The sequence below is a fragment of the Corythoichthys intestinalis genome, chromosome 8 (genome assembly GCF_030265065.1).
Source record: "Corythoichthys intestinalis isolate RoL2023-P3 chromosome 8, ASM3026506v1, whole genome shotgun sequence".
In the NCBI taxonomy this organism is placed as follows: domain Eukaryota; kingdom Metazoa; phylum Chordata; class Actinopteri; order Syngnathiformes; family Syngnathidae; genus Corythoichthys; species Corythoichthys intestinalis.
Genome location: NC_080402.1, coordinates 16,297,845 through 16,325,785, shown reverse-complemented (window position 1 = coordinate 16,325,785; position 27,941 = coordinate 16,297,845). Strand labels below are relative to the sequence as shown.

Genomic DNA, 27,941 nt, shown 5'->3' with positions numbered 1-27,941 from the left:
GTGCACCTTTTTGGAGTTTCAAAAGGTTCCCATTCACCGTGGATATTGGCCAAAACAAGCCCTTACTACTGTGGGACCATTGGACTTACGAGGAAGTGAGTAAACATCTTGTTTTGTATATGTCAAATACGAATATGGCGATTACAAAGTAAACACTACAAACTCTCTTTAAATAAAGGACTACTTTCGTTTGATCATTGATAGGCATATAAAAAGCTGTACTCATGCACATTAGCTGCACGTTAGCTGCACAACAACTGCAGCCGCCCTCCTCCGGGGAACCAACTGTAAATTGCTCTCCGCCGGGTGGTTTGCCGATCTGCGAAGACAATCGACAACCCAGTCGTCATGTCAAATAATCCGGGCTAGTTATGTGTGATTTTCCGCTTCGAAAACTTTAAAACATCACTCGGTTCGGGTTAGCATGTCAGCTAACTGTCACGCCTCTTGGTTTGTTTACATTCTCTGAAGCCGGGGAAGGGAAATGACATATGTCCGATTTAGGTGTCATAAAATATTGTTCGGGGGGTGCGACAGTAAAGGTGAAGTCGACAGTTTTGACCATTATGGAGTAATTTTGCCATGTCGTCCTGAATAAGTGCATTTTTTATTATTTCATATTCCATTTAGCACAAGACTGTTATTTGTCCTGACCATGCCATTTATTTAGCAATTGGGGAAAAAACTTGGATAAAAAGAATATCCTGTAAAAATATTGAAGTAAAGAGACACAAACTGACATTTTGCAGCTCTCTTTGTCGCGTTTTCTTCATTGTGAATAGCTCCCCCTTGACGGGCTGACTGGTCTTTCTCAAGCCATTTATTTAGCTATTGTGGAAAAATATTTGGATAAAAAGAATATCCTGTAAAAATATTGGAGTAGAGAGACTGAAACAATGACATTTTGCGGCTCTCTTCGTCACGTTTTCTTTGTTCTGAATAATTCCCCCTCAATGGGCTGAATAGTAAAACCGATGAGCCCAGTCTCCCGCTGACGTCATCCACCTGTTGGGGACGCTAGAGCCCTATAATGGTAGGCGTGGCTAACCGGCAGATTAAAAGACTAATTTCTCGTCATCTGCGCTTTGCTAAATTGTTGTATATAGTCGAATCGTCTCAAAATATGATTCTAATTCACATAATAATGCTATTTAAGGCTTTTTTTCTCCTGTCGTATGCTCTTTAAGCTCACCAGATAAAACATTCTGTTGCCGTTTGCGCTGCCGGATGCATTGATCCCAATGCTGCAGGGCATTTGCTTGTAAGTTTCTCTGGCCAAATGGAACATCTCGCTGGTTCTGTGCTCCCTCTTTAGGAACCTTTCCAAGAACCTGGGAGTGAAGATCCCTTCTGGAATTTGGAATTTGGTTAACAAACTGGAAGAAAGAAAAGGCCTTCTTAATTAATACAGGTAACATTATACATTTTAAATGATTTAATCATTTGAAAATGCTTCATGTCAAGAAGAGCAAATTTGTCTAAATTTACAAATTCAAGTATACAAAAACATTGGTAAGACTTCACCTCCGTCTCTCCTCTCATCTCCAGGTACTTTCTAAAGCCATCCAAGGTACCCAAGATGCTGTGTGGAAGAAGCATCCCTCTGTCATCAAAATGAAACCCTTCAGATCCTAACGATGGACCTTTGGCAGAATGGACACAATTTCTCAAAATTAAAATACAATATCCAATGAAATTTGTGTCAATGTAACACAATAAACACACCTGATTGAGCCGCTGATTGAGAGCCATGGCGTTGAGTGGCTGGATGAGTATTTTTGCTTATATCAGCTGATTTAGTTCTGACCTCATGAGCCATGTTCCACTGTTGTTAGTTTTAACTGGCTGTTGTTTGCCTGCAAGGAGAGTCATACAGAATAATGAGCAAGTTGGTGCTGTGTTCATTTACTCACATACATCCACATTTGTAAAATCATAACCTCGGAAACAGTGGCGGATGCTGATCTTTCAATGAGGGGAAGCTCAAAGTGTGTCTGCCTGTGAGCGCCTGGTGACAGTGGAGGGGCTCAGCGGCACCTGCTACTCGGCAGAGAATGAACCTAGAGCGCCAGAAGTCAAGTCTCCACCACAAACACTATCATGAACGTTTCCCACCAGCTATGAGAGTGTTTAGTGTGTCTAGCGGTGGTAAAACATGGTATTTTTTCCCCTCTGGTAGCGGTCTGTGTTGAGAAAGAGTGTGTATAATGTTAACATGATACGAGTCATACACACATGCTTTTTATGGAAAATAATTCAATTATTTTTGTTCTGATAGTAATAATGTTGAGCTGTGGCTGTGGGTTTAGGCTCACCTAAAGGACTGCATTCATTTGAATTTCATTTACTTATGTTTCAATTTGCTAATATGTTTTGAAAAATAAAAATCCTCTTCAATGGAAAAAGTTAGTTTTATTTAAATCCAGATACAGTGGGGCAAATAAGTTCTCCCACTTGAAAATATTAGAGAGACCTGTAATAGTCAACATGGGTAAACCTCAGCCATGAGAGACAGACTGTGAAAAAAAAACAAAAAAACAAAAAACAGAAAATCACATTGTTTGATTTTTAAAGAATTTATTTGCAAATCATGGTGGAAAAGAAGTATTTTGTCAATACCAAAAGTTCATCTCAATACTTTGTTATGTACCCTTTGTTGGCAATAATGGAGGCCAAACGTTTTCTGTAACTCTTCAAAAGCTTTTCACACACTGTTGCTGGTATTTTGGCCCATTCCTCCATGCCGATCTCCTCTAGAGCAGTGATGTTATGGGGCTGTCGTTGGGCAACACGGACTTTCAACTCCCTCCACAGATTTTCTATGGGGTTGATATCTGGAGACTGGCTAGGCCACTCCAGGACCTTGAAATGCTTCTTACGAAGCCACTCTTTTGTTGCCCTGGCTGTGTGTTTGGGATCATGGTCATGCTGAAAGACCCAGCCATGTCTCATCTTCAATGCCCTTGCTGATGGAAAGGGATTTTCACTCAAAATCTCTTAATACATGGCCCCATTCATTTTTTCCTTTACACGGATCAGTCATCCTGGTCCCTTTGCAGAAAAACAGCCCCAAAGCATGATGTTTCCACCCCCATGCTTCACAGTGGGTATGGTGTTCTTTGGATGCAATTGAGTATTCTTTCTCCTCCAAACACTAGAACCTGTGTTTCTACCATAAAGTTCCATTTTGGTTTCATCTGACCATTACACATTCTCCCAGTCTCCCAGCCTCGTCTGGATCATCCAAATGTTCTCTAGCGAAAGGGCCTGGACGTGTACTGGCTTCAGCAGGGGGACACGTCTGGCAGTCCAGTCCTTGGCGGCGCATTGTGTTACTGATACTAGCCTTTGTTACTGTGGTCCCAGCTCTCTGTAGGTCATTCACTAGGTCTGTGTGGTTCTGGGATTTTTGCTCACCGTTTTTGTTATCATTTTGACGCCACGGGGTGAGATCTTGCATGGAGCCTCAGATCGATGGAGATTATCAGTGGTCTTGTATGTCTTCCATTTTCTAATAATTGCTCCCACAGTTGATTTCTTTACACCAAGCGTTTTACCTATTGCAGATTCAGTCTTCCCAGCCTGGTGCAGGTCTACAATTTTGTCTCTGGTGTCCTTCGACAGCTCTTTTGTCTTGGCCATAGTGGAGTTTGGAGTGTGACTGACTGAGGTTGTGGACAGGTGTCTTTTATACCGATAATGAGTTAAAACAGGTGCCATTAATACAGGTAACGAGTGGACCCTCGTTAGACCTCGTTAGAAGAAGTTAGACCTCTTTGACAGCCAGAAATCTTGCTTGTTTGTAGGTGACCAAATACTTATTTCCACTCTAATTTAGAAATAAATTCTTTAAAAATCAAACAATGTGATTTTCTGTTTTTTTTCTCCACATTCCGTCTCTCATGGTTGAGGTTTACCCATGTTGACAATTACAGGCCTTTCTAAGCCTTTCAAGTAGGAGAACTTGCACAATTGGTGGTTGACTAAATATTTATTTGCCCCACTGTATCTCAAAGTAAAATATTTTAGACCTGAATTGCAATACCGTGATACCGTGAAACAGTGATATCTTGGCTTAAGGCAGTACTTCTCAAATGGTGGGGCGCGCCCCCCCAGGGGGGCGCAGAGCGATGCCAGGGGTGGCGCGAGTGACCTCGGGGAACATGCTTTTTTTTTTTTTTTTTGCCGTACTAGAATAAAGTGTACTTGCACATCCACTCCGTGGGTGGCAGTGGCGCTCTCATTTTCAAAGTGCGTGCAGTATTTTTGAAGTAAGCAAGAGCACACGGAAGAGAGTAGAGACTCATGCAGAGCTGGACTCACGCAGCGACCCACTGTATTCTCCTGTTCTCACGTGTCCGGCCGAGAAGTGCCGTTTTCGGCTTGGGATCGTCACGACCACCGCCCTCACCTACGGTTCTCCCTCGGCCGCCGAGAATGCGCTTTTTTCGGGCCGTTTGCCTTTTGGCTTTGACTTTTAATATAGTGGGAAATGAGGAAAGACCACTGTTTACTGAGTCTAAAAATGATTATAGCGGAGAGTCTGAAGCCAAATCAGTTAAGACGCCACTTAAAGACATTAGACCTCAATCTCACCGATAAGCTGCTTGATTGTTTTTCAGCGAAAACGTGCCGAATATTGCCAAATATCACAATCGTCCCGCTTTGTCAGTGTTATATCAGTAAACCAGTGAGCACTGTGGTGAATCAGCGAAAATAAAAACTTTCCTTCTGTCCAAAGACACTAACCCCCCCCCCCCCCCCCCCTTCTATTCAGTTTTATTTTTTTCGGTCAATTTTTGTGGCATGTTGTCCTGAAGAGAAAATGTTTCTAATCAATTTGAATTTGTTATTATTTACTGATTTTATTACATTTTATTTTTCAGTATCAAATGGTCAAAAATGTACCTTGAGTGTATTTTTACAGTTTGGATGTGACTTTTTTTTTTTTTTAACTTCAGGCAAAGTTAAGTCTTTTCTGTTACAAGCAAAACAATGTTAATAAAGTTATACTTTATTATAAGTTGATCTATGTTACTTTTTTTAATAGAAAAAAAGGACACAATGTTAGGCTGAGGCGTACTTATAATAGTAATATTATAGACAAATGACACTATTTACAGTGGTGGCAGAGAGTTGGGGGGGGGCGCGAAACATTTACGTCTTCCTTGGGGGGGCGTAACAGAAAATAATTGAGAAGCACTGGCTTAAGGTTATCATACCATCAGAACATCATACCAGCACATGCCTAGCTTTGACCAGCCCATATACAAAGGCAGAAGGCTTCTACATTCACTTTGAAGGCAACATGCATATTGGTCGAAAACTGATAATGAAAAACCAATGTCAATATTAACCGATATCATTTCAAAATGCGTTTATCGGCCGGTACGTTCTCTTATCCTGCCTACCCAATAAAAATCAGACAACTTGAATAAATAATGTAAATGTTTTTTAACCATCAAGTTTGCATAATTTTTGCTTTTTAAGGCCTAAATTTTGACAAAAACCTATTAATGCTTTTCAATGACTTGCATAAACCCTGTTTAGACTTTAAGGAAATAAACAGCAGTGCCAGTAGCTCATCGAAAAGGACGTTTACATCCAGAAGGTGACGAGGTCAAGCCTCACGGAGGACAAACATTTAAAAATGGAAACTCGTTGCTGTCTGGTGGTTACTGTCTAAGTGCCCTCAAGCAAGGCAACGTATTAACCCCCAAGTTTAATGCAGAACTCTCATCCTTCCTTGCATACTTCCATGTGCTGGCTGGCTCTGGTTCTCATAATAGGGAATGGGACGTACTACGTCATTGTTTGGACCCGCCTCCATGCTGGCAATATAATTCACTTCCGGGCCGGCAGAGTCAATGCGGATTGTAACGTGTGATAGTGCTAAGCTAACTCTTTCGGTGTTTTAGAAAGAAAATATGGGTGCTTTATTGTTGCGTTACCGGGTGCAACAGCGTCTCCTACGACAAAAAAAGGGGTGAGGAAAAATGGACTCACTTTTCACCGTTTTCCTGCATGGAGGACCAAATATCAGATCACGAAGGTACGACGGATGGCTGGATTGCAGCGGTTCGTCGGAAAAGCATTTCTTATGATCATATTTCTGCTGGAATGAGAGTGTGTTCCTGTCATCTCTACTCTTGTAAGTTGAACGATTTATCCACTTTTGGTTTCAATACGTTTTTGTTTTTTTACACCGTTGTGTAAATCTGCCTCGGTAGCAATGCTCGCCTACTACGACTCCCCTACCTGTTGTGTTCCTAGGTAAACCTGCTGACAACACATCCCGATTGGTCACCATCTCTCTTCTTGGATCATTTGACAAAGAAAATTTGTTCAATGGAGTGGTTCCATTTGTCCTGTGTCGGACTCAAACAAGCCCCCGCAGCAGACGCCATCTGGGTCTGCCTTTCTCGTCGATGAACTGCGGGCTTTTAACTTGTGAAAATGCAAGAACTTTAATGCACATATTTATTCTGCCTGGCTATTTAACTATGGCCAGTGACGTTTTTTTTTTTTGTTTTTTGTTTTTTTTTTAACCACTTTGACAAAGACACCTTTCATTGTAATGTTGAATTTATATATTCTATTATTATTTTTAAATTATAATATTCTTATTTGCACTTATGTAGACTTCAGACTGTCAATTCAAATAGTGTTGGAAAAGTTGCAATACCTAAAATAGAAATGCAAGAACTGTAAAGTACATATTTATACACCTTTATTTACCTAAGGCCACTGGATGTTTTTTAACTGCTTTGAAAAATACAGGTTTTGTTGTGATCTTGTATTTATATAGTATATAGCTTTTTATAATGTATTATGTATTATAATATTTGCTGCCCCCTGCCAGAGTGTGGGCCATTTTGTACTAAAATGATTTTAAACTGTCAGTTCAAATACTGTGTTGGAGACTAGTACTTGCAATACTTAAAATGGAAATGCAAGAACTTTAAAGCACATATTTATCCTGTCTGGCAATTTACCCAAGGCCAGTAAATAGTGTTTTAAACTGCTTTGACAAAGACACGTTTATTGTGATCTTGTATTTGTGTATTACTTACATAATATTTGCTGCCACCGTCAGAGGGTGGGCCTTGTTTGCACTAATTTAAAGATTTTAAACTGTCAATTCAAATATCGTATTGGAGAAATTGCATTACTTGAAATAAATCTATTGCAACTTATCAGTCCCAGTTCTTGTCTACAACACTGTCCAAAAATTGTCAATGCATATTCCAAATAGAATAACAAAATTAAGTCACCTGACTTTGTAATTATTACACCTGTTTATTATGAAGACCTGAAGTAAACAACAAGCAGTTACAGTTTGTCAAGAAGTTGTTCAAGTCATGTTTTGGTATTCATATTTTATTGACTTTTCATAACACTTGGGATCGTGTTTGTAAGAGCAGAGCAAACTGAAGTTTCAGCGTGCACTCTTCGCCTTTCCAACCTCTCAACGCTCCGATGTGGTGCGCTTGACCTCAGAATAACCCAAGAAGAGATATGGTGACCAATCGGGATGTGTTGTCAGCATTTCATATGCAGGTTTTCCTAGTAACACAACAGGTAGGTGATGAGGAGGAGTAGGTTAGCATTGCTACCGAGGCAGATTTACACAACAGTAAAGAAAAAAACAAAAACAAAAAACGTATTGAAACCAAAACGGATAAATCGTTCAACTTACAAGAGTAGAGATGAGGGGAATACACTCTCATTCCAGCAGAAATATGATCATAAGAAATGCTTTTCCGACGAACCGCTGCAATCCAGCCATCCGTCGTACCTTCGTGATCTGATATTTGGTCCTCCATGCAGGAAAACGGTGAAAAGTGAGTCCATTTTTCCTAACCCCTTTTTTTGTCGTAGGAGACGCTGTTGCACCCGGTAACGCAACAATAAGCACCCATATTTTCTTTCTAAAACACCGAAAGAGTTAGCTTAGCACTACCACACGTTACAATCCGCATTGACTCTGCCGGCCCGGAAGTGAATTATATTGCCAGCATGGAGGCGGGTCCAAACAATGACGTAGTACGTCCCATTCCCTATTGTATTATCCAGCTGCGCCACATCCAATATGGTGGACGCGCTGACGTATAGAAACAACTGAATTTTCGGCGTTCACGGATTATTTTGTATGAACGGGTTTTTCCGTTTTTAATAGTTTTACAAATTTACGGTATACTTTACAGTGGAACTATAGAGGTCCGTTAAACGAACACATATTAAGCTAAAATACCTAAAGAAAACGTCCACTTTAAATACAGTACGGCGTTATGTCCTGGACCAACCAAGTTAAAAAGCACCGTAATAAAAGGTAAAGGTAACAAACCCAATTTGCCGTCAATAGGATGTGTTTAGCCGCACAAAATGATTTTTAAAAAATCACTTCTTACAATGGCTACGTGCCTTTTTACTTCTTAGCTTTCGGGCTGAAACTTGCTGTCTTCCCTGAGTTGTTCACGTCGCACTGGCATCAAGTGTACTAGGCAACCAAACAGACGTATTTACCGTAATGCTTCATGCTGGAGCACAGCTACATTTGACAAATGTCAAGAACGTACGTGACGAGAGCAATCGACGGTAGTTTGACGCAAAACTTAAAAAAAAAAAAAAAAAAAAATATATATATATATATATATATATATATATATATATATATATATATATATATATATATATATATATATATATATATATGGAATGATTAAAAAAGAATGTGCCAAAACCATCACGTATTTATCCATTTTGAAATCATTGAAATAGACTGCATTATTAATTAAATCAATTAAATTAATTAATTAATAAGAACTAAAATAAGAATTAAAAGTCTTTTTAACGAGTAAGTAACTTTAACAAATTAAAAGTCATATCGGCTTGATATTTTGTCAGCGCATTGGTGGTGGTCACATTGAGCACCTGTAAAGCATGAAATATAAACTTGAAGTTACATACAATACTTGTACCCAACTAGTTATATTTATTTATTTTTTATTTTTTTGTTTGTTTGTTTGTTCATTTATTTATTTATTTATTAAATATACCGCAATGGCTTTGGCACATTCCCTGTCCACATCACCCTGTATAAAACAATACAAAAGTATACACAAATATGTTGAAAATATTTAACTAAAAATCCAATCAGCAAACATAGAAACAGCAAAATTAAAATAATAATAATGATAATATTACGTATAATTCCACTTGGTATTATGTCTAATGTTCTGCTTGTTTTCTTGGAAAATGTTTTGCAAAATCCCCCCCCCCCCCCCCCCAAAAATAAAAATAAAATAATAATAATAATAATTAATATATATATATAAACATCCCAAAAATACATAAACTATACACAAACATATTGAAAATATTTAGCCAAAAATCCGATTAGGTACAGCAAACATATAAACAACATAATTAAAATAATAATAATAATAATAGGTTTAAGTTTTCAATTCCACTTGGTATTATACTTAATGTTCATTTTGCTTTTTTTTTTGGGGGGGGGGGGGGGTGTCCAGCAAAATGTATACATATCTGCGCAAACACACTGGATTTTAGTTTTGTTTACAATTCTACTGATGCAAATAACATGTAAACAAGTGAATACAGTGCTATCTTGTACCTGAATGATTCCATCAGTCTGATAGCAATCAAGTTTCGGAACATAAATTGAAAAGGTCTTGATGTCCATACAACACAATCCAGCGATCATTGTGACGCAAAAGAGCTGGATCACGTGGTTAAGGGTAGTCTATATAAGCGCAGGACAGCGCACCGCACCAAACATTCAGCACACTCTTTTCAACATCTAAACTTTTGCAAAAGATGGAATTTGGGAGCCTATTCACGGGTGCGCAGTCGTCCACTATCCCATATGAGTATAGCAGCTGCTGCTCTTCATCGGATGGTCACCAGCGCACGAGCAGAGAGGTGCACAGCTCTAAAGTCGTACTGGCGTACAAAAACGCATCGCAGAACCTCAACTCGTCGGGGATCAAAATAGGTTTGGGGATACTTAAAGTGGCCACGTCTCAGTGGAGGCATGACAAGACGACGCACGCAAGTGCAGCCACAAAGCAGCCGACTAACTGTGATAACGAGTGCAAACGCACTCCCCTGGACCAGCTTGCAGCCCTGGTTCTCCATTGCCAAGCGCGGCGACGACAAATAGGCCAAGAACCCCGTCAAGAGATGTTGTTCTCCACCAAGCCAAAGAACTGTAAGCGCATTGTGGTTCTCGGCGCGCCGCGGGTTGGCAAGACCTCCATCCTGAGACGGTACCTGCGCGATGGCTTCGTGGAAGAGTACCAGCCCACGTCCGAGGATTTTGTCCGAAAATTGTTTCGTATACGCGGGGAAACATACCAAATTGACGTATTAGATGCTTCAAGGGAGAGGGACTTCCCAGCCAAGCGGCGATTGTCCATCCTTACTGGTGCGTATGGTAAATTTATCATTATTGTACTGTATATTATTGAACCACTCAAGGCAAAAAAAATCTTAGATATTCGCCAAAAATATTACCTAAATTTTACAGCAATTAATTAATCAATCAGCACCTGGAAAAAAAAAAAAAAAAACTTGTGATAGTATATCCACTGATAACGGAGGAATTGGGCAAAATAATAATTTACACTCCTACAACAACAACAAGAGTGACGACTTGACAGGCCATCAACCTCTAATGAATGCAAAATAAACTTGTGTAAAGATATTAAGATATAATGGCATTAAAAAAAACATTACCTTCCTAGATCATTTCTTTTTAGGAAATTACAGCATCAATCGTTTGTCTTTTGTGGAATTGTGAAATGCATACAGCATACTGCAATGTCGCTATAGGCACAAAGCAGTTGCACTTCCCACCTTAATAATCATATATACAACATATACTGTATATATTAATTATGTGTGTATTCATGTATATACAGTGGGGCAAATAAGTATTTAGTCAACCACTAATTGTGCAAGTTCTCCCACTTGAAAATATTAGAGAGGCCTTTAATTGTCAACATGTGTAAACCTCAACCATGAGAGACAGAATGTGAAAAAAACCCAGAAAATCACAATGTTTGATTTTTAAAGAATTTATTTGCAAATCATGGTGGAAAATAAGTATTTGGTCAATACCAAAATACTATCAGTAACACAATGCGCCGACAGGGACTCAAATCCTGCACTGCCAGACGTGTCCCACTGCTGAAGAAAGTACACGTCCAGGCCCGTCTGCGGTTCGCTAGAGAGCATTTGGATGATCCAGAAGAGGACTGGGAGAATGTGTTATGGTCAGATGAAACCAAAATTGAACTTTTTGGTAGAAACACAGGTTCTCCTGTTTGGAGGAGAAAGAATACTGAATTGCACCATACCCACTGTGAAGCATGAGGGTGGAAACATCATGCTTTGGGGCTGTTTTTCTGCAAAGGGACCAGGACGACTGATCTGTGTAAAGGAAAGAATTTATGGGGCCATGTATCAAGAAATTTTGAGTGAAAATCTCATTCCATCAGCAAGGGCATTGAAGATGAGACATGGCTGGGTCTTTCAGCATGACAATGATCCGAAACACACAGCGAGGGCAACAAAGGAGTGGCTTCGTAAGAAGCATTTCAAAGTCTTAGAGTGGCCTAGCCAGTCTCCAGATCTCAACCCCATAGAAAATCTGTGGAGGGAGTTAGTTGAAAGTCCGTGTTGCCCAACAACACAACAACAACAGAATCAGGCCAAAATACCAGCAACAGTGTGTGGAAAGCTTGTGAGGAGTTACAGAAAACGTTTGGCCTCCGTTATTGCCAACAAAGGGTACATAACAAAGTATTGAGATGAACTTTTGGTATTGACCTCTTTAAAAATCAAACAATGTGATTTTCTGGTTTGGTTTTTCCACATTCTGTCTCTCATGGTTTAGGTTTACACATATTGACAATTACAGGCCTCTCTAATATTTTCAAGTGGGAGAACTTGCACAATTAGTGGTTGACAAAATACTTATTTGCCCCACTGTACATACATATGCAGTATGTATATACAGTGATCCCTCGTTTTTCGCGGTTAATGGGGACCAGAACCCGCTGCTATAATTGAAAGACCGTGAAGTAGCGTGCCCCGCACAAAAAAACCAACAACAAAAAAAATGTGTATGTTCAATGTATTTGTTCAGATTTAGCATTGGAAAGAGGTACATACAAGTATAGGACATGTTTTTTCACTTTTTTCCCCAAAGTGAATTAAAAAAAAAATATATGTATAGGTATATTTCAATAAATGGTTTTTAAGCACTTCAAATGTAATAATTATACATTTTAAACATGTTACTGTCCCACCGAATTATTTTTAAACAAACATAAAGTATAAAAATGCTTGTTTTTATTAAATGCTTCATTTAGTGAGTCCACTCAACTCCGCTCCATTTCCTCACTTACACACAATGAGTTGCCACAGCAATTGTTTAACAAGTTAAACCATGATTGACACATGCGGCGGTTTGATGCTGAGGCTTGCAGGGATCTGTGGCAAGATAAAAAATAAGACGTCTATTAATCATCGTTAACTTTGATAAGCAACTTCAGTGCATTGCCTGAACAAAAGACAACTACACGATCGGCTTGGGAGAGCTCATCTGTATTTATTTTCTTTTTTTTTTTTTTATCGGAAAAAAAAACGCAATGGACTGAGGGCGCGAAGTTTGAAGCACGAAGTAGCGAGGGATCACTAGCTATAGGTATAATAATCATATACTGTATTTTCCCTATTTGATTGTATCATACTGTATTTAGCGATACAGCATATTGAATATTACTGGAGAACACAATTTATGTAAGGTATAACAATGAAAAACGGATCTCAGTTTTTCTCGATCATGTCAAGTTTTTAAACTACAGTTTTCCTGAAATTTAGGAAATATGTATACTGTACTTATCAGATGGCATGTTGTCTTGAGCTCTTGCAAAACTCAATATTGCTGTAGTAGAAAAATATTAACTGCAATTTGGGAATCTCTATGCCAATTTAGTTTTATTCAAATCTAACATCCCCCCCCCCCATTGTAATAGTTCAACATAGTTTTTAACAGAAGTCAAAGAAAAATTTGTGCTTAAGCACTTGCAGACAACATAATAATAAAGGCTGACTCTTATAAAATCAAGCTTAAAAGGGCTCATTGAAGGTGATATTTAAATAGATCTTGTTATTTCTGCAGGTGATATTTTCTTGCTCGTCTTCAGTCTGGATGACAGAAGCTCTTTCGAAGAGGTGTGTGCTCTAAGACAGGAGATCCTGGCAGCCAAGTCCAAACTGACTAAATCGTCGCATCATTCCGCACAGCAGGAACTCGCCTTAGTGGTCTGTGCAAATAAAGTTGACCTCACAGAATCTGAGAGGGATGTCTCCCAAGCAGAGGTGCTCCAGGCTCTCGGTGATAACTGCGCTTACTTTGAAACTTCTGCAAAGGACAGTACTAATCTGGAGAAGGTATTTGAGGCTTTGGCAAAGCGTGGTGGGCTCCCGGCTGAAACTGGACCGTCTCAACACCGCAAAGTGTCATTCCATTCATATCAGGCCATGCGCGCCGGTCGGGTTGGAGTTCATTCAATGGGACATGATGATGCTTGTGGGGTGCTGTACCCATTGGCTCGTAGGCCAAGCTTCAGCGCTGATCTGCGACAAGTCATTGGACCACAAAATGCACCCAAGGCAGGCAAAACAAAAGAAAGATGTCAGATTCAGTAGACTAAATAACACAAAACACTACAATATATCACATTACAGTACTACATTGTCTAAAAACATGCAGTAGCATACCTTATTTCTAAACCGAAAAGTTGTTAAAATTGGAAACAAAATTCAGCAGTGTTTGTATTCTGTTTGACATTATGCGTTATTAGAATAAACCTGTTTTTCACAGTTCTGAAGTATTTTATTGGTTTCCAATTCATCACATGCATGTTTTGAAAATGTGTTTTTGTCAACCCTAAGTATTTTTTTCCATGACTATAACCACTTTTTTTTTTTTTTTTTTTTTTTAACTTTTGGCCAAGAACAAGGACAGGTTTTTCCATTTTGTTAAGTTGTTCCAATTTTACTTGGCTGTCCCAATGACAAGCGTAACAAGCAGTTGGACTTTTTTTTTGGTCATTGGCTGGAAATACCATCACTTGGCAGCTGAGCCTTCCAGCCCACGTCAATGCTCTTGCTTTCTTTTGTGTCTGTTCTATGTTCATTTGGCATATGAGCTGCTCATTGTAGGTGAATATAGAAATTTATCATCAAACTGTTTCAAAGAAAAAAAAAGGCAATCACTGACATCATTAATGACAAGTTGACGTCGACTCAATTCAAAAAGAATCTTAAGTCTGAAGTGCATCCTCTATTGTGTGTTTGTGTGTGTATCAGAAATGTGGGATGATGTTGAGTCAGCTTTGTTATGATATCAAAATTGCATAACAGGCAGAAGTCTTTTATATAGCAACTCTGCATCAGCCACACTTTTTTTGCACTTCCTGTGTGTTTTTGTGTTTGTGTGTTTGGTAGCCACCGGAGTGGTAATTGACACTAATTGCCACCAATCACTTGCATGCATCATCCCACACAAGTTTAGTCCAGTTTACATATACTGGTATGTCTTTGAATCAATTCACTTGTCTCTCATTCAACTTTACATCCTATATTGTACTTGTTTGTTAATTAAAGCCAAACACTATGTTCAACATGCTAGACCGTGAAAGACACAGTCATTCAGCAGAACTTTAATAGACTATTTAGTTTTTTCTATTTTGAAGACTCTGACTATAGCTGCAGGATTAGGGTTAGTCCTTACCCCTTTTGTTTCCTAAGGCGTAAAAACTTAAAAGATAAACATTTTTCCGTGCAAACAACTATTGTGTACAATAATCGTAAATATTTAAATACATACTTTAATTTTCGGACTACAAGGCACACCTGACTATAAGCCTCCACCCACCAAATTTGACACAAAAACGGAATTTGTTCATCGATAAGCTGCACTAGACTATAGCTGTCCTTACTGTATCATAGGATATTTACACCAAAAAATATTAACCGGCAACACTTCATTTGACAGGGGCATCATAAGACTATCATAAGTCCAAATGAACCACCATGAAGCTTTGAACCAATTGGCTGCAAAGCTTCATTGCTTCAAGAAGCTTCATTTGGCCATCACCGCTCCCTTGAGGGAGACAGTCAACCTCTGCTGCCACCTGCTGTCAACACTGTTGTCGTCCAACATTCCTCCTAGCATGCATTGCCGCACTACAGATGCAAATAACAATCAAAATTCATGTTCTGTCCTTATTATTTCTTCAGTTACTGTTCCAATTGTTTCATTTATTGCTATTTATGGTATTTGATAACAGCTTATTTCACACTAGTGCCATAAGACTGTCATAAAATCATCATAATTATGACATGACACTATCATGAACATTAATAAATGCTTATGACGGATATCATTTTTGTGTCATCTGGCAAACCGTCTTACTTTTAAATGGATGTAAAAGATCCACGCTGGACATGAATGAAGTTAGTGACATAATTTGCCGGATGACACTTAAATGACATTCGTCATATGCATTCATTAATGCCCATGATAGTGTCATGTCATTACTATGACGGTCTTATGGCAGTCTTATGACGCCACTGTCAAATAAAGTGTTACCTATTAACCCAAGAAAGCAACAAATAAGCCGCACTGAACTATAAGCTGCAGTATTCAAATAGAGGGGAAAAAGTTTATATATAGTTATTTATATATATATATATATATATATATATATATATATATATATATATATATATATATATATATATATATATATATATATATATATATATATATATATATATATATATATAGTTTATAGTCCGGAAATCACGGTAATTATCTTTGCAACAACTTTTGCATTAACCCGTAATGACTGCAGATACATCTTGTTATTAACCAAGTCATGCTATAGTTTGGGTCTCTGTTTGGCACCAGACATCTGGTGGAAATGTTTGCATGTGACATCATTGTGAGAGCCGTTGTGTTTGTCAACAGTCCATTCAGTCACTAATTTACGACGGCTGCAAGATAACATTCAACAGAGAGCTGTGGACAGCTTGTCACACAAGGATATGAAAGAGCAGCGAAATGAGAAGCAGAGAACAAGTACATTCGCAAACATACAAGCCTGCCACCTGCCAGTTTCCAAAGCGTTTGTGTTATCCTATTATTTACCGTTTGTGGTCACAGTGTGATGTGTATTTGCAGTACTGTATGATTGTACTGCAAATACTGTTTTCAAGCTTCTATGGTAAACTTGTAGTGCTGTAGTGGCACCAAGGTACAAAAACAAAGAAGAAAACACCGAAAAAAAAAAAAAAGTTTTTGTTCAATCTTGGGGATCTGCTATTTTGTGGATGTCAAGAAATGCAGGTGGTGTGTGGACCCAAACGCAGGAAAAGGGAAGCGAGGCAAAAAAGGCGGTGCAATAATATCTTAATTAATGCCAACAAAAAAACAAAGCACCAACAAAATGACCGGGGAATCCAAAAAGTCTAAGCAAAAAAAACTCAGGTTACTAAAAAAAGCCTGGGTATCAAAAACTTACTGAGGGGAACACGAGGGCTTGGAAAAAACTGACGAGAACAGGTTCGGACGTGCACATGGACACTGACATAGACTTTGACAATGAAGCAACAAGGAGTGAAAAGAAACTACAAGGGGTAACGAGACAACGAGGAACAGCTGGATGACACAGGAAGATGCAGGTTGTAGGATACACTAGGAGTAGGTACAACAGGTGAAATCAATGGGCAATCACAGGTACACACTAGGAGGAAACCAACACAAAACCTAACAGTGGAAGTGTAATTATTGATATTTACCTAGATAAATAAGTCACTAAAACAAACAAAAAAAAATTTCTTACTGTGTACGACACATCTAAATTTATACAAGACTCTGAAGTCAAATCATTCAGAGTCTAATGATGATATTGCCAATGTACTGTATACAACCCATTGTATCGTCAAATACTTTTGTTTTGCTTTCAAAACTACAACACCAACAAAAAACTTATATTGAAATACACTAAGTAATAAAATAAACTAAACACATCTGAGTAAAACCTGAAAAAAATCCACTCATACAATTGGGTCTACTGTAGCTATTGTGTCTTGCCTTTGAGGGAAGATGAAGTCACCAAAGGAAGGATATGATGTCTTCTCCCTCCCCTTTAAGCAAGGTGGACTAGCAAAAGTACCAGTCAAATCGACAAATTATTCAGTGGAACAACGGACCTGCTGCTCATTGGTTTACTTGACTTTCCCTAAAACATGGCACTTAGGTTGATACTCCAATGCCCTTAGTTTTTACAGAGCGCATTGGAATGCCAAAGTGCATATTCAGTCTCAAATTCAATTTTAAGACAATACAAGGAAATAGGAAGCTCCCTGTCCCGATCCCTGGCTTCCAGAAGTTTCCGAGTCAAACGGGAAAGCTGAGCTGAGAGGCGAAATATATTCTCAATTCGAACCTGAAGAAACACTAAAAATTGGACATAAAGTAATGGCTGAAGGTAAGAGAAAGATTTGATCATAAATAACTGATTGTGTGATGATTGAGTAAAGATGCTTTTAATGGGACATGGAAGACATGAGAAACAGGCAATATGTTCTTTTTGGTAGTGCTAATGTTCATGATTAATAATGTTTTTGTCTTTGTGGTTCCTCTTGATTATTTGACCTTCCAGCAATACCACTGCGAGAAAAGAAGCTGAAAAGTCTACCTCGATCTGATGGGTGTGGTCTGAATAACTTTGATGGTACACTCTTCTCTACTTATATTCCTCTTCAGTTAATATCTACAATCTTTTCTGACATTAGAATGTTGATATAAGAAAACTACATTAACCAGCTACAAGATTATGGCCACTTGCTCTAATATAAGCCAACACATAAGCTTGTGAAATATCCTGCTTTCACAACATGATACTGTCAACGTGAATGATACAAATAGAGATATGTTAATGTACTAATTTGTCATTTGTAGAGTATTGGAAACAGTTCACAGTATAAAACTAAGTGTTATCATCTTTGCAAAAAGCTTAACTTTGATTGTGTCACTCTTTTATTGGTTCTCAATAGATGCTAAGTTGTTAATCACCGTTTTCATAATGATACAATATAGATTCTTTGGACACGTTATATGCCGATATTACAAAGTCTGCCATGATTTGTTTTTGATTAGATTTAAAGCAACATTTGGTAGCTTTTCAGTTTTGGTATATTTTAGCGACGCCGGTGGACAAACGCGGTAGTTTTTTGCCTAAAGGAAGACTGCGTTTCCTATGAGGACCGGCGCTGCACTTCCCATGAGGAGAAGCGCACACCCGTACAGTGTCGTAAAATAATCAATCGATCAAAAATCAATCTCCCAGTCGCCTGCGGATGGATTAAACAACATTTCTGTTTCCAGCGGTTGTGTGAAGGATGAATAGTAATAAGATAATGAATTCAGTTGTGGTTAAACAATAGCATATGATGGTTAGCAACTGTGTGGCTTTGTGTGGCTAGCCCCCCCACGCCAGTGAGTGAAAGCAGGGCCCATGTTTATTCTGTATATCTTGGTAGCTGCCCTTTCTATTTCCTCCTCAGACAAAACTTTTTGTCTCTGTTGCTCTGCCATCTTTGCAGGATTCGCGCGAAAGCGTTCGCATCGACTTCCATCTTTATAATGAATGGGGAAAAGGGGAAGTGACGTAAGGCGTAAAGCACAGTAGTTTTTTTTTTTTTTTTTTAATAATGTGGCAAGGTTCCTGCCACGCTCCTCAAAGTTAATTAGTGCCGGTGAAAACAATACAGACCCCCTCAAGATATAAAAGATGTGTCATTCAGCTAGCTGTCAGCCAGCATATTAACACAAATGTTATGTTAATATTTTATAAAGGTTGAAAAGTTACCAGTCCCAGACTACCTTAGAGATCTAGGTGCTTCATAGGGCTCAAACAAATCCAGCACAATGATGATAAAGTAAAACCTAGACTTCACTATCAGTTCACGGGACACAGGGCATAGGGCCGCTCCGTAGGGAGCCTATTTTCAAAAACTTAAAATGCAAATATTTTTAAAACCAAAGTCGCTAGCGGCCTAAAACAATAACAGGCACCTCCATTTGACATACAGTGGGGAGAACAACTATTTGATACGCAGTCAATGGGAAAACCCATTGGCAGTGTATCAAATACTTGTTCTCCCCACTGTATATGAGTCTCCTCGAGCAGTGGCATCAAAAAATTCAAAGACGTTCCCCAATAAAGTCCTCATTAATTAGTTTTTATGTAAGTATAACAAAACTTAAAATGACCATAAAATTCTCAGATTTTAAAATAGATGCACAAAATCAAATATTCCCCTATATTTTTAGGATCAAGAGCAATATTTAACATATCTTATGAGTTTTTGCCCAAAACAGTGACTTAAATGATTTTTATTTAGTGCAATTTTGAGTTTTCAACAGCTAATAAATCACTCAATTTTCACATCAGAAACTTAATACTTGAGGAAAGCATGCAGAATAATCTTAATTTTACCCAAGAAAGCCAAGTTTTGCATTTGTCTATATACAACAACAACTTATTTAGGTTAAATTCAGATGTCACCATTTCTTCAGCATGTCTTGCCGTCTATCTGGCCCTTGTCATTTTTAGATTGAAATGTTGCATTACATAAAACACGTAAAAGCCGATTTTTATTTTGTGTGGACAAAATAATATCTTAATTACATTTTTATTTTTATTTTTTTAGCCAAAAAACAGGCAGTTGGCCGAAAATTACCTGATTATTTGAATGTAAAGTTACGCTATTGTGTATGGATACAAAATCCAAGATGGCGGCCCTCACAAAACAATGCGCTTTTTAATAGAAAATTCTTGTATATACGAGGGGTATTCAAAAAGTAATGCACCCAACTTTATTATGTACAAACAAATTGATATAGCAACATGTATTATACATCAAAAGAAAGGTACAAGTGTGAAGATTACATTTTTACTTCTCCACCTCTCTCAAGAGCTACAGTCCACCTATGAACGAGGGCATGTATACCAGTGTTGTAGAACTCAGCCGGTTGATCTCTAAGCCAATTCTTGACAGCAGTTTTCACTTCATCGTCATTGCTGTAACATTTGCCCCGGAGTCCTTTTTTCATTGGAACAAAGAGGTGGTAGTCTGATGGTGCCAAATCAGGAGAATATGGCGGATGTGGTATCACAGTCCATCCAAATGAAGTGATGACCTCCATGGTCCTGATGCTTGTTTGAGGACGTGCATTGTCATGCTGGAGGAGCACATTTGCTATGTCCAAGTTGGGCCTAACACGTCGAATTCTTGCTTTGAGTTTCCGAAGAGTCTCACTGTATACCTCAAAGTTAATGGTTTCCCCCTTCGGCAAAAAATCCACAAGGATTACACCTTGAGAATCACAAAACATGGTGGCCATAATTTTGCCAGCTGACTTTTGGGCCTTGAACTTTTTGGTCCTTGGTGAATTCTCTCATTCACTGTCTTCATGGTCTTCAGTATTGTTTTTAAACCGCTGCAGCCATCTTTTTACAGTACTATAGTCTATGGTATCATCCTTGTGGACATTTTCCAGCCGGTTGTGAATCCTCAGAGGGGTTTCTCCCTCGGCAACAAGGAATTCGATTACAGCTCTTTGTTTCTGACGAGTTTCAAGAGGGGCAGCCATTTTGGAAGCTAGTTAAAGCTTTAAAAATCTGAAAATAAGAAAAACACATATAACAATTGCAAAAAGGTGTGTCCTATCATGTTTGTGCTAAATACAAACAAGATTGGTAAAATGCTGTACGAGCAATGCACTTGAGTGCATTACTTTTTGAATGCCCCTCGTAAATACGTAAATCCTGGAATTTCTGTAAATATGAACATCAAAAAGTCTAGATTCTTGGTTAAAAGTAGGGCTGTCAAAATTATTGCATTAACGGGCGTTAATTAATTTTTCAAATTAACCACGTTAAAATATTTGACGCAATTAATGCAGATGTCCAGCTCAGACAGATTTAAAATGACAGTACAGTGAAACGCTCGCTTGTCGTGTTCTATGGAGTTTTGCCACCCTCTACTGGCACTTGGGTGCGACTGATTTTATAGGCTTCAGCACCCATGAGCATTCTGTAAGTAATTATTGACATCAACAATGGCGGGCTACTAGTTTATTTTTTGATTGAAAATTTTACAAATTTTATTGAAACGAAAACATTAAGAGGGGTTTTAATATAAAATTTCTATAACTTGTACTAACATTTTTCTTTTAAGAACTACAAGTCTTTCTATCCATGGATAGCTTTAACAGAATGTTAATAATGTTAATCCCATCTTGTTGATTTATTGTTATAATAAACAAATACAGTCCTTATGTACCATATGTTGAATGTATATATCCATCTTGTGTCTTATCTTTCCATTCCAACAATAATTTACAGAAAAATATGGCATATTTTATAGATGGTTTGAATTGCGATTAATTGCAATTAATTACGATTAACTAATTTTTAAGCTGTAATTAACTCGATTAAAAATTTTAATCGTTTGACAGCCCTAGTTAACCCTTTAAGGTCTGGGCCTATTTTGTCTTATTTTGCATGCCTTTGAAGTTGCCTTTATATTTCAAAGAAAGAATTGTTTACGATGGCCTGGTTTGGTCCCTTTTTTTGTGACACCTCGAATATCATGTCCAAACTGTTGTTTCCTTCACTGACCAATTATAAATCATCATTTTGGGCCCAAAAAGACCAAAAATTCCAAAATCGTTTTGTCAAAATTTTTAATATTGATGTCCAATTGACAACCAAACATGCGTAACGAACCGTTTTGAAACTTTGTAATATTTATTCAACATGTTAGGATGAACATTCAACCAAAAAAACAAATAGTAATAATAATAATAATAATAAATAGTCTTATATTTGACAATTCAACATAAATTTAGTTATCCGTACATTCTCAAAGTCACACAAAGTCGCTCGCTCGCTCGCTCGATTCAAACGGCTGTCGGTCGCCACCTCGCTGCTTCAGAACACTCCTCCCTCTCGTTCGGTGGAACCTCGCACGGCAGTTATATTTATTTAAAAAAAAAAAAAAAAAAAATGCATGTTGTGCTTCCACTGTGACTTCGAAAGGGTTCGTTTGATTTGTGTTTTTTTCATGGAGCTTCCGTTTTGAAAAAGGACAAGAAATGATGGAAATATAGACATAAACAAATTATCCATGCAGAGTTTTAATGTTTTTTTGAGAGGACAATAAAACTATAAAACTTAAATGACAATATCTCACGTTTTAGTTGGTCGATTGACTTCAAATAACAACGAGAGTAAACCGCAACTTCCGCACTTTAAAACGAGACCAACAAACGGCATGTGGGTGACGTAATTAAAACGCGAGGGCGCTTCAAAGACGACGTGCGCTGAGGACGCGCCGGCGCGTCCTTCGACTCTCAAGGGTTAAACGCAAAAAAAAAAAAAAACGTAAATCCTGGAATTTCTGTAGATATGAACATCAAAAAGTCTAGATTCTTGGTTAAAAAAAAAAAAAAAAAAAAAAAAAAACGAGTTACATTCATTTTATGTAAATATTTCAAGCTAAAGTTACGCAATTTTTTTCCATTCATTTCATTTTTTTCACGTTTCAAAGAGCATGCATGGTGCCATTCTATATAACAATTACCTTGAATCCTTGACCTAATCACTTTTGAGACACTCCTGCCTGCTTTTATGCACTAAAACTTTCTTCCTGTTTCCACTTAAATCCGGCGTTAGGACGCAGTGTGTGTTTGAGTTTATCGCGGTGAAAGCTGCCACGACATCTGCCTGGCCCGGCCCTGCCCGCTACAGAAAGTAGTGGCACAGTGTCTGTAGGAGCTGTCTCGCCAACTAAAACTCATCTCAAAATACTGTTTAATACTACGCCAGTGAGAGTCATACACATTTTCTTTCCCCCGTCATTGTGCATTCTTTGACTTGTGCAACTTACAGTACACATAGGTGTGACTAATAAAAGATACACTATCATCGGACTTAATGACTAATACATCTTTTTTTTACAGCTCTTGATCTTTCTGGAGGCCTGAGAATAGTCCTAGTAGGGAAGACTGGCTCAGGAAAGAGCGCATCAGGAAACACTATACTTGGCAGAGCGGCCTTTAAAGAGGATCCCAGTCCGGTGTCGGTGACCAAACACTGCGAGACGCAGAGCGGGGAAGTGGATGGAACCACGGTACAGGTCATAGACACACCAGGCCTGTTTGACACTGCCATCACAGAAGATGAATTAAAGTCAAGAATAGAGGAATGTGTCAAAATGTCTGTGCCTGGCCCTCACGCCTTCCTACTAGTGATCAGGCTTGGAGTGAGGTTCACTGAGGAGGAGAGAAATGCTGTGAAGTGGATCCAGGAAAACTTTGGCGATGATGCATCTATGTACACCATCATGCTATTTACATGCAAAGACCAGGCTAAAGCTGACAATGCTCTAAAGGAGTGCAAGGAGCTACGTAGACTCTCCATCACGTTCGGGCGCAGATATCATGCATTCAACAACAACGACGCAGAAGATCGAGTCCAGGTGAAAGAGCTAGTTACAATGATCAAGGAAATGATCCAAGACAACGGCGGGAAACACTACACAAATGAAATGTATGAGAAAGCCCAGAGAAAACTAAAAGAGGAGGAGGAACGGAAGAAACAAGAGGAGGAAGAGAAGAAAGAGGAGGAGAGAAAAATGTGGGACGCAGAGCGAGAGAAGGAAGAAAAAGTGCGGGAAAAGAAGAAAAAAACAAAAAGGAAGAACATTGGTGTGGCGTCGGCGGCTGCTGTGGTGCTGGTGTTAGCTGGCATGGTTATCGCAGTGGGGGCCGACACCACCGTGGCGCTGGCTCTTGGTGCACCTACTTTGCTCTTGGGGGTCTTATGTGGCTTAACTGCTCTTTGGTTTTGGAAAGGAATTAGATGCAAAGCTAAATCTGATCATCCAGTATAAGGAGGTCAGGACCACGAACATGTAGCACCATCCTCAGTACACACTGTAAAAAAGAAAACATCCCGTTGGTCGTGCCAACTTAAGCTTTTAAGCAGACATACATCAAATTCTTAAGGTCTCATAAGTAAGTTATTTTGAGCATTTCTATCTCATTTTTTTGCAAGTTAATATTGTAAACTTGCTCGCAGGATTTGAATTCACTTTTATTATCAAGTTTGTGAGCAACACTTAAATTTCTGGGAAAACTGAACTTGAAATAATATCTTATGTGAACTTACAGTAACCCTCGCCTCACTCACAATGGCTTCAAAACGGGATGTTGACAATTTAGTGTTAAGTCAGGTTGTTTAGCTCACTTGTCTTTGCGCTCGACTACCCAGGTGGTGTCCTACGTTCGAGCCCCAGTTCAAACAATGTATTATATATTTACTTAGAACTAAGTCCACTTTACTTACAATTAGGGTTGTTCCGATCATGTTTTTTTGCTCCCGATCCTATCCCGATCGTTTTAGCTTGAGTATCTGCCGATCCCGATATTTCCCGATCCGATTGCTTTTTTTTTTCTTCTCCCGATTCAATTCCAATCATTCCCGATAATTTTTCCCGATCGTATACAGTACATTTTGGCAATGCATTAAGAAAAAAATGAATAAAACTCGGACGAATATATACATTCAACATACAGTACATAAGTACTGTATTTGTTTATTATGACAATAAATCCTCAAGATGGCATTTACATTTTTTTCTGTGAGAGGGATCCACGGATAGAAAGACGGATAGTGACTAAATATTGCCATCTAGTGTATTTGTTGAGCTTTCAGTAAATGATACTGAAGCCCATGCCCAATGCATGATGGGAAGTGGAACCATGACAAGTGAAACCACGACTGTGCGTAGTGCTACCAATTCATATATCTTCTCTGCGATGGGATACAATTCAAGGTGCTAAGAAAAAGATCAACTGTTACCGTGCTTCCTCACATTGCCATATTTCTAGACGTAGGGAGAGGGATTTTAAGGCTTTAGCCAATTAATATAAGGCTCTAAAGGCTGCCAAAAGTTCTCTCTACTCATTTAACGTTGCCTTTTATCTCTCTAAATGGGTAAAACGGTGCCATTGCAGATGGAGCGCGACAATGCGTGAGTGGGTCGTGCAGCGCATGCATGAATTGCGTTAAATTTTTCGACGTGATACATTTTTAAAAAAAATTAATTGCCACCATTATTGGGATAAATTTGATAACCCTACCTTAAGCCTAAGCTAAAGACTCTGGATAAGTGTAACATATTATGTCTGTAACATTAAATACAATTAGAAAACGATTTAATCAAAAAATATATCCAGTGGGGAGAACAAGTATTTGATACACTGCCAATGGGAAAACCCATTGGCAGTGTATCAAATACTTGTTCTCCCCACTGTATATATTAAAAAAAGGCATGGCCGATATTTTTTTGCCGATTCCGATACTTTGAAAATGACGTGATCGGACTCGATCGATGCCAATCGATCGGGACATCTCTACTTACAATTTTTAGGTTTAACTGATAACTGGATTTTTAAAGTTTTCTATCAAAACTTGAACATTCAAGGAATATTGGTTGACTTGAAATTTCAAGTTCTGTGGACTTTTTTTTTTTTTTTAGTCTTCGGTGCATGAGTCTGTTTGACTGGAAATCATTGCTCTTTATGGCAACTTCTATAACAGAATTAAACTATTTAAAGAACTAGAACAACTATATGTAGTAACTCCATGAATATGAGGTAACATTTGAAATTGTACGGTAAACAGAATGATTTGCCTACCAAAACAATATTATACTTATTATACTAAGAATTTAACTGTGAATCTTTAAACTTACTATCTGCTAATGACAGTGATACACGTCCAATCCATTCCAACTGGGAGTGATCGAACGATCACTGCCCCTCCTAGCTCATATGGATTGGATATCTATCTCCTGTCGAGCTAATTTGAATTCAGAGCAGAAGTTTAAAAGAGCCACAGCTCACAAACTCTGCTTGGACATCTGTTATCATGATCGGCACTGAAAGAGATAATAGATGAAAATTGCTGCAGTCCAATTTGAGGAATCATTTTGGTTGTATCCTTTATTTAAACAGTCATGTATATACTAGTTAGAAGCATTGCAAGCTCACTTCCCTTAAGGAAATGAAAGACAATGGGAAATGCCTGTATGCCAACATTTCTATTAAAGAGAGGAAACATCCACAGATGTAAACTCACATTTTTGGTACATTGTGTCATCGAGCTCACAGAAACGACAGTTCCCCTAAAGAGATGTCAGGAATATAGGGAGGAAAGTATTTTCCTGGGAGAAAAATTACAAATAACCTGGGGAATGTAGAAAGAGAAGAATTCTGCCTCACTAAGATACTGCACCTTATATTTCGGAACTATAAAAGTCACACTTTCACCCAAAAATAAATAATCTACAGGAAAAAATAACATGTCGCACTACAAATCTTAATTTTGACGGTGATTTTATTTTATCTGACACCAAGAACAAACATTAACAATAAAATGGGCCAGGGTTTAGGGTTCATGGTTATAAGTAGGGTTGTTCTGATCTTGTTTTTTTGCTCCCGATCCGATCCTGATCGTTTTAGTTTGAGTATCTACCGATCCCGATACTTCCCAATCCGATTGCTTTTTTTTGTGCTCCCGATTCAATTCCAATCATACCCGAAAATTTTTCCCAATCATATACATTTTGGCAATGCGTTAAGAAAAAAATGAATAAAACTCGGATGAATATATACATTCAACATACAGTACATAAGTACTGTATTTGTTTATTATGACAATAAATCCTCAAGATGGCATTTACATTATTAACATTCTTTCTGTGAGAAGGATCCACGGATTGAAAGACTTGTGACTGTGTATATTGTGACTAAATATTGCCATCTAGTGTATTTGTTGAGCTTTCAGTAAATGATACTGCAGCCATTCAACCCAAATGCATGATGGGAAGTGGAACCATGACTGTGCGTAGTGCTACGAATTGATATATCTTCTCTGCATTGGGAAATAACATAAGGTATTAAGAAAAAGATCAATTGCTACCTTGCTTCCCCACATTGCTTCCCATGATATTTCTAATCATAAGGAGAGGGATTGTAAGGCTTTAGCCTATTAAAATAAAGCTCCAAAGGCTGCCAAAATTCACATTACTCATTTTACGCTGCATTTTATCTCTCCAAATGAGTAAAATGGCACCGTTACAGATTGAGCGCGACGATGCATGAGTAGGTCGTGCAACGCATGCATTAATTGCGTTAAATATTTAACGTGATACATTTTTAAAAAAATTAATTACCGCTGTCATCGAGATAAATTTGATAACTCTACCTTAAAACTGAACTAAAGACTCTGGATGAGTGTAACATATTATGTCTGTCATGTTAAATACAATTAGAAAACGATTTAATTTAAAAATATATATTTAAAAAAGGCATGGCCGATATTTTTTTGCCGATTCCGATACTTTGAAAATGACGTGATCGGACCTGATCGATCGGCATCATCTCTAGTTATAAGGCTAATTTGGCATCTTTTAATGTAGCATACAAGTATAAACAGTTATTTATGTTAAGGGATGGTCAGGAAATGCCAAGGACCCAGTTGCAGAGGTGGACAAGAATTTATTTTCAAAATAAACTCTCAAACACAAAATCACCAAAAAGGGGAAAAAATACTTTCCCAAAAAACAAAAATGTGACCACTGGAACAGCTACGAATCCAGTACACAGGAAAGCTTGGTCTTCTAAGAAATGAGGCTACCAACAGTGCTAGTGATGGAATCATCTGGTAACTGGTGTATGGTTTGCCAGGGCTTAAAAG

General features: G+C 38.3%; 3 protein-coding genes across 10 annotated transcripts in view; 2 read left to right on the top strand and 1 right to left on the bottom strand.

Annotated features, from left to right (window-relative positions):
• Positions 1-8,496, bottom strand: part of mycbpap (mycbp associated protein) — a 34,826-nt gene extending 26,330 nt beyond the window's left edge. For 4 of the 8 annotated variants that reach the window (XR_009064238.1, XR_009064239.1, XM_057844401.1 and 1 more), the window contains exons 1-5: positions 8,412-8,496; positions 1,941-2,183; positions 1,726-1,856; positions 1,525-1,643; positions 1,193-1,376 (exon numbers count right to left, since the gene is read on the bottom strand). Coding sequence is in view for 6 of the 8 variants with exons in the window: in XM_057844401.1 (XP_057700384.1) it covers positions 1,193-1,376; positions 1,525-1,643; positions 1,726-1,819 (397 nt within the window). In the remaining 2 variants the exon portion in view is untranslated. Of the gene's footprint in view, positions 1-1,192; positions 1,377-1,524; positions 1,644-1,725; positions 1,857-1,940; positions 2,184-8,347 lie in introns of all 8 variants that reach the window. The other 4 variants (XM_057844403.1, XM_057844402.1, XM_057844404.1 and 1 more) reach the window with 4 other exon arrangements.
• A 1,320-nt stretch (positions 8,497-9,816) lies between these two features.
• On the top strand, positions 9,817-13,822 carry rasd2b (RASD family member 2b). The gene is made up of 2 exons (XM_057844146.1): positions 9,817-10,450; positions 13,214-13,822. The coding sequence occupies exons 1-2, from the start codon at positions 9,841-9,843 to the stop codon at positions 13,741-13,743; spliced, it is 1,140 nt and encodes a 379-aa protein (XP_057700129.1). The 5' UTR covers positions 9,817-9,840; the 3' UTR covers positions 13,744-13,822.
• A 3,488-nt stretch (positions 13,823-17,310) lies between these two features.
• On the top strand, positions 17,311-25,419 carry LOC130920500 (GTPase IMAP family member 7-like). Its single transcript, XM_057843786.1, has 3 exons — positions 17,311-17,594; positions 17,769-17,840; positions 23,138-25,419. The coding sequence occupies exons 1-3, from the start codon at positions 17,585-17,587 to the stop codon at positions 24,067-24,069; spliced, it is 1,014 nt and encodes a 337-aa protein (XP_057699769.1). The 5' UTR covers positions 17,311-17,584; the 3' UTR covers positions 24,070-25,419.
• The last annotated feature ends 2,522 nt before the right edge of the window (positions 25,420-27,941 follow it).